Below are 9,269 nucleotides of genomic sequence, written 5' to 3' on the forward strand. Positions count from 1 at the left end.
CTGACCTGTCTGAAATATTTAGTAGGGAGGGCAGGGAGCTGTCAACTCACTTACCACCTGTGTCTACATTCACAGGTAAGGGGTCACCTGTGAGTCTACCTTCACAGGTAAGGGGTGAATCTCTGGTAAAGGGGCATCTGTTACTAGAGTCCTGATTCGAGCTGGTTTTGACCTCAGACCTGAATCACAAGGCCCCTTCCCTGCAGACACTTTCCAGTTGGTAAACCTGGCTAGGGGCATGCCTGTCCATCAGTCAGCGCAGTGGGTCTGAGGATACTGGGGCTGCCGGAGGCGCCGGTCTCTCCCGCCTGGCCCCAAATCACTCTGTCCCTTCTGACCCTCCTCCCTAGCCTGGGCCTCACCCTGCTCATCTTTTACTACTCCTTCGCCATCGTGGGCATGGAATTCTTCTGTGGAATCCTCTACCCCAACTGCTGCAAGTGAGTACACATTGGGGCCTTGCCTTGCCTGCCCCCAAGCAGCCTGTTTTTTCGGAGGACCCAAACCAGGACTGGTGCGCCCCCCAGGATAACCGTGTAGGTCTCCCGCAGCCTTGGGGCCTCAGGGACACAAGCCCTGGAGCACCCTTCAAAGCCCTGGAATCCCTTTGCTTTGCATTTTGGGGGGGGGCTTAGTTCAGTGCCGTAGCTAAGGGAGGGACCTGGAATTGGGGATGTCTCTGAAGTGAGGACATCTGAGCAAGTTTCCCTGTCCCCAAGCAGCCCTCCATCACCTGCCCTTGGGGCTGAGGTCTGAAGGCCACCCCAGAACCAGGAGCAGTCTGAGGTGTGAGTTCCATGGCTTCCCCCTACTTCTCTGGGGACCATGGGCACTGGGCAGACACATCAACCCAGGCAGACAGATACCCACAGGAAGGCCTTTGGGGGCAGGGGTAGAGCGTGGGGAGCACGAGCTCCCATAGCCTCTCCTTTCCTGAAGCCACCACAATGAAAGCAGTGTCCCCTGGCATTAATTCTCGAGTCACGGCGCTCTCTTTAAAATTATCCCATAAGGCCTCAAGCACAAACTCCTTACAAAGGCACTGGCAGCCGTTTTGAGAGTCAGGCTGAGCTCAGAACCAGAGGCCCGTAGCAGTGGGCCACAACCTGGCAGTGCGCAGAGCCAGCGGGGCAGCGGCATGAGGCCTGGGACTCTGCCTTCTGAACAAGTTCCCTGGGGGACCAAGGACCAGAGTAGAAACCTCAGCATGAGCGTTAACACACCAGCCATAAAGGATTGGAAGGAAAACAGCAAATAAGCTCTCCGAACCCGGCAGCCTTCTAGAGCACTCCTGCCCGGGGCTGGGGCAAGCCCAGCAAGGAGCTTTCTGCTCCATGGGGTCACTGCCCGGCACCCAGGCTCTAGAGCAGATCCCAGACGGGAGAACCAGGGGAGACACTGTCTTCCTCTCCCTGCCCTGTGTCTCCCTCCTGTATCTGGGAGGGAGAGGGCTTAGCTGGTAGCAGAGAAATGCCAAGTGGATGCAGATAAGCCGGGAGTGAGCCCAGGAGTTCCCACCAACACCCGACTGCTGAGAGGAGCCGAGGGCTTCCCATGGGCCAGAGAGCTGGGTGCTGGGCCAGCCACAGAGGCTCCCTGGGCAGAGCTGGGTTTGCTTAAACCTTTTGTCCTCTGTCGAGGTGACCAATTTCCACGTGACCTTCCCTTCTGCCCCTCTGTCTCCCTGGCCAGTACGAGCACAGTATCTGATGCCTACCGCTGGCTCAATCACACCGTGGGCAACAGGACCGTTGTGGACGAAGGCTACTACTATCTTAATAACTTTGACAACATCCTAAACAGCTTTGGTGAGTGCAGAGGCCACTGGTGGGACAGTCACTGCAGGCCCCAGGTGTGGCCTAGCAGAGCTGTCTGACGCCTCCCCCTTCCTGGCCATTTGCTATGCTTTCTGGAGTCCTCCTGAGCCTCCATGGAGGCTGTGGTTTACCCCGCCACAGGGGTGCAGGCCAGGCCAGATCCCAGCACTCACTCAGCACCAGGTTTCGTTCCTGGGAGCAGAGGGGCTCCGTGCTTTGCCGAGAGGGGGGGAAGCCTGAGGCCAGGGAACCCACCCCCAGTCACAACCCCACAGTTGCAGGGTGGGACAGCCATACCAACCTGCCAAGTGCCCTATGCTGACCCCAGCTCAGGCCCACATGGCAGTGCTCCTGGGTTCCATGGAGAGGCTGGGGCAGGGGCAGGGCACAGCTCAAGAGGGAAAGGGAGCCCCTCCTGGCATCCTGGATCTACACCAAGTCAGGTCGGAGTAGCTCTCGTGGGAGAGTTTTTGTGGTCCCTCTCCTGTGTCTCCCACTCTTTCCCTGCTGCCCAGCCCCAGCCCTGGTTTGTCATAGGCACAGGGAGCGCCCTTTGGGGGACAGGCCAAGATGGCAACACTCCCTGTGGGGTGGGCGCTCAGGGGCGCTTTGGCTGATACTTCTAGGACTCAGCCCAGGCTGGCAGACGGGGATGCCATCATCTAGGTGCATGGTACCCAGGATAGGTGGAGAGAGGCTACTTGAAATAGACTTTGAAAAAGTGATTCTGATTGAAATACTCCTCGCTCTCCCTTGCCTTTGGCAGTGACCTTGTTCGAGCTCACAGTTGTCAACAACTGGTACATCATTATGGTAAGGACCTCAGTCAGCTCCTGGGGGCCTCTGCCCACCATCCTCTGAGACCAGCTCTGGTCTTGCCTGGCCCCAGATGGGGATATGTCACTCTTCTGTTCCCTGTCGGGGTTGGGGTCCTGGGTCACACAGGGTTGGGGTTCTGTGGAGAGCCCACAGTGTGGGCTGGGCCCCAGGAGCCACCCCTCTGCATTTGCTAGACGTGGCTTCCATGCCTGCCCACCCCATACATCCCCTGGGGGCCAGGAGATGCCAGTTAGCCTGTGGATCTCTGTCCTCCTCCAACCACTGTGGGAGGGACTCTTTGACCAAGAAACAGTGTGGCAAGCCTTGTTGGGTTTTGTTTTCCATTCCTTAAACTCTTCTAAGTGCCATCCCTGCTTGGAACCAAGACTACCTGGGTTAGTCCTGAACCCTGCACCCTAGGGAACATCCAGGGCTTATGCAGCACAGAGGGGTTTTTAGATCCGGGGAGCGAGGTCCCTCTTCTGTGTTTCCCACAACCCCAGGCAAATTGGGTAGGGTCTGTAAAGAGCTGGGCATGCAGGGGACCCTGGAGCAGCCCAAGCACACAGCGACCCGGCCCCACCCCGCTGCTCACTCACTGGCTGCCTCCCCTTGTCCCCAGGAAGGTGTCACCTCTCAGACCTCACACTGGAGCCGTCTGTACTTCATGACTTTTTACATCGTGACCATGGTAGGTCCCTGGGGCCATGGGACACTCTCCGCCCTTCCCCACTCCTGAGTCTCCAGCTGCCCCAGCCTGGTGGGCAGGAGCCCCCGGGGAGGAAGGGCCAAGACCAGGCGGCAGCATCCCACCTGGCTCCACTGGCTGTGGGCCCTGCAGCAGCTCACATTCTCACCCTCCCTCTCTCTCTGCGCCCGGTCAGGTGGTGATGACTATCATTGTCGCCTTCATCCTTGAAGCCTTCGTCTTCCGAATGAACTACAGCCGCAAGAACCAGGACTCGGAAGGTCTGTGCAAGCAGCTGTGGCCGGAGCATGCCCGCTGCTCATCTGGCTGGCTGCCCAGCTGTCAGCTTTTTTTGCTGTCCAGTCCCGCTGTCTGGTTGTCCAGGCTCCTGGCAGTTTAGCTTATCTGCTGGCTGATCTGTTATGTCTCTCATGTGCATTGATTTTCAAATACTTAATGACAGAAGAATGCTCTCAATCTCACGTTCAAAATAAAAACAATCCACGTCCGAGATTAGAAAAATTGCAGAGCAGAGACAGGCTTATTGTGAACGCAGCAGCCCTGTGCCCCGCCTTCCCACACCCCCGCACACTGTCATCACAGCTGGCTGTCCCCTTCTCTATGATCTCCACATTTCTAAATAACATGTTCACAGTGCAGTTCTAGATTTAAAGGGTGTGAATGTTGTACCAGTGGTTCATCCTTCTGCAACTTGATCGTAGCTCTGATCATCGCCTCTCTTCTTCCGGGTTGCAGAGCTTTGTGCATACTGATCCTTCCGGATTCTCCGTCAAAACCACCACATACCTATTACTTATTTCCACATCTGTGTCTTATCAGGCCACCTGGCTCCATGCCAAAACTCTATCCCCTATAAGCTGCTGGCCCGACAGCACCCCAACACCCACAGCAAAGGGAGGGGAGAGGGTGTGAGTGCCAGGCAGGCAGGAAGTGGGGGGCATGTTGTACTGATGCTGGTTTGCTCCGAGAGGGAACACAGGGAACTGCCAGGGCGATGGGGAGGAGGGCTGAACCAGACCTGGCCAGAACCGCCAGGCCCCTTCCCAGTCCCGGCCTCCCCTCCCACAGTTGATGGTGGCATCACCCTTGAGAAGGAAATCTCCAAAGATGAGCTGCTTGCTGTCCTGGAGCTCTACCGGGAGGTGCGAGGAGCCACCTCGGATATCACCCGGCTGCTCACAGTCCTCTCTCAGATGGAGAAACACGAGGTGAGGAGCTTCAAGGCCGCTTCTGACGGAGTGAGGGGCAGGTTTCGGCCTTGTGGAAGGTCTACCCTGCTGTCCGCCCCTCAAGCCGGCTGAGGCTGGGCACCCGCGCTCCTGCTGGGGCAGTCCCTGAGCCTCCACAACTTTCTTTTAGCAAAACACCGTGGTGTTTCTGGGACGGAGATCAAGGACCAAAAGTGACCTGAGCCTTAAGATGTACCAAGAGGAGATTCAGGTAAGAGTGCCCTTGCCCATGCTGCCTAGACCCCACCTGAGCTCCTGCCTGGGAGTGGGCCTCCCCGCCGATGAGCAGGGGCTGCCCTCCGGTTCCTTCCCTGAATGTGGAGTAGGGGAGGCTCCACATGGGATCAGGGCCTCCACTGGGACGGCTGCCCGTGGTGATTGGGACGCAGGGCTGGGCGGGGCTTGGGCTCAGGAACCCTTGTCCCTGCCCCAACATGAGCAGCTCTCCCATATGGCCCTGCTGCTTGAAGAAGAAATCTGCAGAACCTGCCTGATTTCTTACCCTGAGACAGAGCCGCAAGTGCAGTGGGAACAGCAGGAGACCTAAGGGGCAAGAGGGGAGTGCAGGGGCCATGGTGAGCTGGCAAGGGGAGGACAGCCCCTTCTCAGGTACATTAGGTTCTCCTGTGCCTTAGGTCTCTTTTGGAATTTTTGGCTGTTTGGGGTTTTTTGTTGTTGTAATCGAAGAGAAGGGAGAAGTCAGAAAAATTTTTATTTACAAAATCTCCCTGTCTTTCCACATTGAAAGCTAAGTAAACTACCTTGCAAAGCACCATGTGGGCTGACAGCCTGCATTCCAGGCCACAGGCCACCTGCGCATGAGCTCTGCTTTGGGCCTTCTGTTCAGCCTCCGGGTCCCAGGGCTCGGGATAGTCTCCCACGCCGTCCATTGTGACCGTGCTGCCTCTGGCATTCTGTCAGCTAGCAGCCCTCTGTTTTCACTGGGACAGTGATGACCAGTGTCCACGCCCAAAGGGTAGGGAGGCTGCCTCACCCCAAGCTGACTCACATTTTCTGTGAAAACAAAGTGGTACAGGTGCATAGTGGTTTGTGAAAATGGAGCCGCAGAGACATGAAGCCAACATGAACCTTGGCATCTGCTGGCTCCGTGACCTTAGGCTCCCTCAGGCCATTCACACCTGTGAAAGGGGGACAGCCTCTGGCTCAGAAAGCAGAGAAGATGGCCCCACGTGGACACGCACTCAGCTGCTGTCCTTTGTCCCCTGCCCATCTGTCCACTCCCGGCCTCGATGTCCCTCTCTGTACCGTGAGAGGGGCAGAAAGTCCATCTCAGTCTGTGGCTCAGATTCTTTAGACATGTAAGGTAGCTTTCCTAATTAATTAATCACCTGTCTCTGAAAACGTCAGATGGCATATGGCATATTACATATGGTCTCAGGTCGGTGACGTTTTTTTTTTTTTTTTTTTGTTTTGCAAAATGTTCTCATAGCCATATTGGAGGGCAGGACAAGGAACATGGGAGTTAGGAGAGGCTCTCAACTTCATCCGGCCTCATATAACTTCTGAGCCTCGCTTTCCTTGGGTGTGTCCTGAGGACACAGTTCCTGCCAAACTCAAAAGGGAGAGCACGGGGGATCCCTTTGTGAGGGACAAAAGATGACGTTTGCAAAAGGAGGATGATGATGACTACCTGGGCCTCGCTTAAAGAGAGGATGTGTGCCAAGGAGAATATTTATAAGGAAGTTTGCAAACCTCTAATTACTAAGGGAAAGATTTCATGATGATTCTTCTATTTGGGCCATATGCAGAATTCCCAGCCGGTCTGGGGGCCAGGGAACCTTGCAGCGACTGCAGTCACAGTGGCAGCCCTGCTTAATCCCCATCGCACATTCACACGAGTGTGTGCCCCGGGCAGGGGAGAGGTGGGCAGGGGGACGGGTGCTCTTCCGGCTGGGGCCAGCACAGGGCTGGCTGGAAGGGCTACAGCCCGCTCAGCACCCCGTCTGTGCACTCTGCTCTAGGAGTGGTACGAGGAACACGCCCGCAAGCAAGAGGAGCAGCAGCGACAGCTCAGCAGCAGCGGCCAGGTCCCCACCACCCAGCAGCTCCCAGGCAGCCGCCAGCGCTCCCAGACCATCACCTAACCCCAGCGTGTGAAAGCCATCTCTTCTATGCAATAACACAATAGTATTATTTTACTACAATGTATTGAAAAAAATGCGTGTGTGTGTATACATGCACATGCGTTCGTATATATGCACATATTTATATATAGGAAGAGAAAAGACAAGATGGGGTTTGGTGCGTAACCGCCCTGCCCTGTTTTCCTTAACCCCAGAAGTTGCTTTGGTTTGGGAGGTCAGGCCACCTTGAGCTCTTTCTATTGTGGAAGGTTCTGGAAGGCCTCTTCAGAAGAAGACCACTTGGATAGATCCTGCCGATCTCCGCAGGGCTCACCTTCAAAGTGGGCCGGCCCACCCTAGGCCAGATCCAAACCGTCTTCCTGATGCTGCTCTCACACTCGCGTCCCGGCTGACTGACAGCTTCCCACTAACTTTCCCTGCAGCCCGTGTCACGGGGTTTCTGTGGCCTGCTTTAGGGACAAAACCACTTAGGATGTGGGTTAGTATTTCTATATATATGATAATATAATACAACATTCCTTTGGGGGACCAGTGCCTAGGGCGTAACGGAGAGAGTAATCAAGGGGTGTGATCATCCCCAGGCAGTCAGATCTCAGCCAGTGCTGGCAGTGCGAGATTGCTGGGATTTCACATCCCAGCCCTGGACGCCTTCTCTCCCACACTTCCTTTGGGTTTAACTCTTGTTGCTGCATATCCTTGTAAACCGGCCTCCTTTAGAATCTCAGCCCAGCAGGAGGATAGCAAGCAACAGGCCAGGCTGATGGCTACCATCCCGGGCCAATCCCTGAGATGGGCTTTCTCCGCCAGATCCCTTTTCCCTGTGATTTTCCTGTTCCAGCAGAGAGACATCCTGGTAAACACAGGATCCTGCTAAAGACAATGGCGGATCCTTCACATCGGGCATTAGGTTCTGCAGCTGGGAAGGGGCGCACCGAGCAGATGCTGACCGCGGGAGGTCCACAGCAGCCCTGCAGCTGGGCGCCTGCTGGTCCCCTGGGACAGCACCCCCACCTTGAGTAGTCCCCTCCGTGGACTCCACAGAGGCCAGAACAGGGACTCAGCTTGCCCCAGGTTTTTCCACTGGCACAGCTAGGTTCAGGTGGGCCCTCAGTTAACTGAGCACCCCCTCTCCGTATCTTGTGGGAGTTCTCCTGACAGCATGATTGGGGTAGGACTGGTGCTTGAATTCAGAGCAGGCGTTGGGGTTGGCATCCCTGGTGAGCACTGTTGGTGGCAGCAGCAGAAGCAGGGTCAGAGCTGAGGGTGGTTCAGCTCACCTGGGCTGCAAACCTCCCGTGGTGCAGGAGGGAGAGGTGGTGGGATGAAAGGGGTGGGCAGGGGGCAGGGGAAGCAGCCCCCACTGGGCCGTCTGGTCTAACCCCAGCTTTCCAGACTCTTCCACGGCCTCCTAGGACTTAGGAAGGTGGGTGGGTGGAAGTTCCCCTGCCACACGCTCTTCCTAGCCGGGCATGGCCTGATCCTAGGGGTCCCATACTGGCTCCCCTGCCGCCTCTCCCTGGCCATCTCCAAGGCCAAGTCTTCTCCAGGGTGGCCCTGGAGTGGCTGATTCCCAGAGCCAACATTGCACGCTGTGCCCCTTACCATGGGAGGAGCAGTAGACATTTGTTTCTGTTTTTAAAGCACAGCCCTTTGGGGAAACAATGAAACAGTGAGATCCCCATGGGGCATCAGGAGATTGGCATTGTCCTCTCTGTCTCTGGAAGGCCACCAGCCAATAGGTGCAGCTCTGCATCGAGTCTCAAACCAGAACCCCTTGCCCTCTCCAGAGAAGGAACTTTATTTATTTGCACAATTGGGTGCCTTTAAGCATTTGTGTGTTGAAATGGGTATTTTGGAATCAGGAGTCAAGGGACAACTTTCAAAGAAGGATAGGTCCTCTGCCCTAGTGTCTGGGCCTCATTCTAGTCCCCTCCCCTATGAACGAGGGAGGGGCCCCAGGGCCATTGCCCCTGATGTGTGTGGGGGAGCTAGTACCAGGACGGGTGGCAACTAATACTCCCTCCAGCCCTGTCCTCTGAGAAAGGCCCTTAAGCTAAATGGGATGAATGCAGTGGCAATCATGCAGCGGGCGAGACTCCAGCCAGTAGCGAGCATCCTTATAATGGAGGCTAAGGGCAGTTGGCCCCTTGGGGTCACTCAGGGCTGTGAGATCTGAGGGGCCCGGGACATTATCCAGCTCAGATGCCCTCTCACCGCTCATGTCCTAGCTGAATGAAACCAAGGTCAACCTTGCAACCTGCCCTGGGTCCCACCACCTGCCCTCGGCTGTGATGGCACTAAGCCCCTGCCCTGCTTTGGGGGAACGCCACATGGTCCCTCCTCCTTCCCTTCCCCAACCCAGCCTTACTCCACACATGACAATCATTTTGTACGGATAGCGGGAGCAACACTGTAAGGTTTTGTACATCGGTGATTTGTTACCTAGAAAACCCACTGTGTCTCCAGATTTCTGGCATATTAATTAAAAGCCTCTGCTTTGTAAACGTGGCTGCCGCCTCGTGACTTCCACCAAGTGCCGTTCTGTGGTTTCCGGTACTGTGGGGAAAGGGGAGATGTCCCATCCATGGTT

General features: G+C 56.1%; 1 protein-coding gene across 3 annotated transcripts in view; it reads left to right on the top strand.

Moving 5' to 3' along the window:
- TPCN1 (two pore segment channel 1) overlaps positions 1-9,183 on the top strand; it is a 62,750-nt gene extending 53,567 nt beyond the window's left edge. For all 3 annotated transcript variants that reach the window (XM_077875733.1, XM_077875732.1, XM_077875734.1), the window contains 8 exons: positions 351-440; positions 1,693-1,808; positions 2,584-2,630; positions 3,259-3,327; positions 3,521-3,605; positions 4,414-4,553; positions 4,705-4,785; positions 6,557-9,183. In XM_077875733.1, coding sequence (XP_077731859.1) covers positions 351-440; positions 1,693-1,808; positions 2,584-2,630; positions 3,259-3,327; positions 3,521-3,605; positions 4,414-4,553; positions 4,705-4,785; positions 6,557-6,679 — 751 coding nt within the window. In that variant the 3' untranslated portion in view covers positions 6,680-9,183. The remainder of the gene's footprint in view (positions 1-350; positions 441-1,692; positions 1,809-2,583; positions 2,631-3,258; positions 3,328-3,520; positions 3,606-4,413; positions 4,554-4,704; positions 4,786-6,556) is intronic.
- Positions 9,184-9,269: the final 86 nt, after the last annotated feature.

Source organism: Canis aureus, chromosome 27, assembly GCF_053574225.1.
Source record: "Canis aureus isolate CA01 chromosome 27, VMU_Caureus_v.1.0, whole genome shotgun sequence".
Classification (NCBI taxonomy): Eukaryota; Metazoa; Chordata; class Mammalia; order Carnivora; family Canidae; genus Canis; species Canis aureus.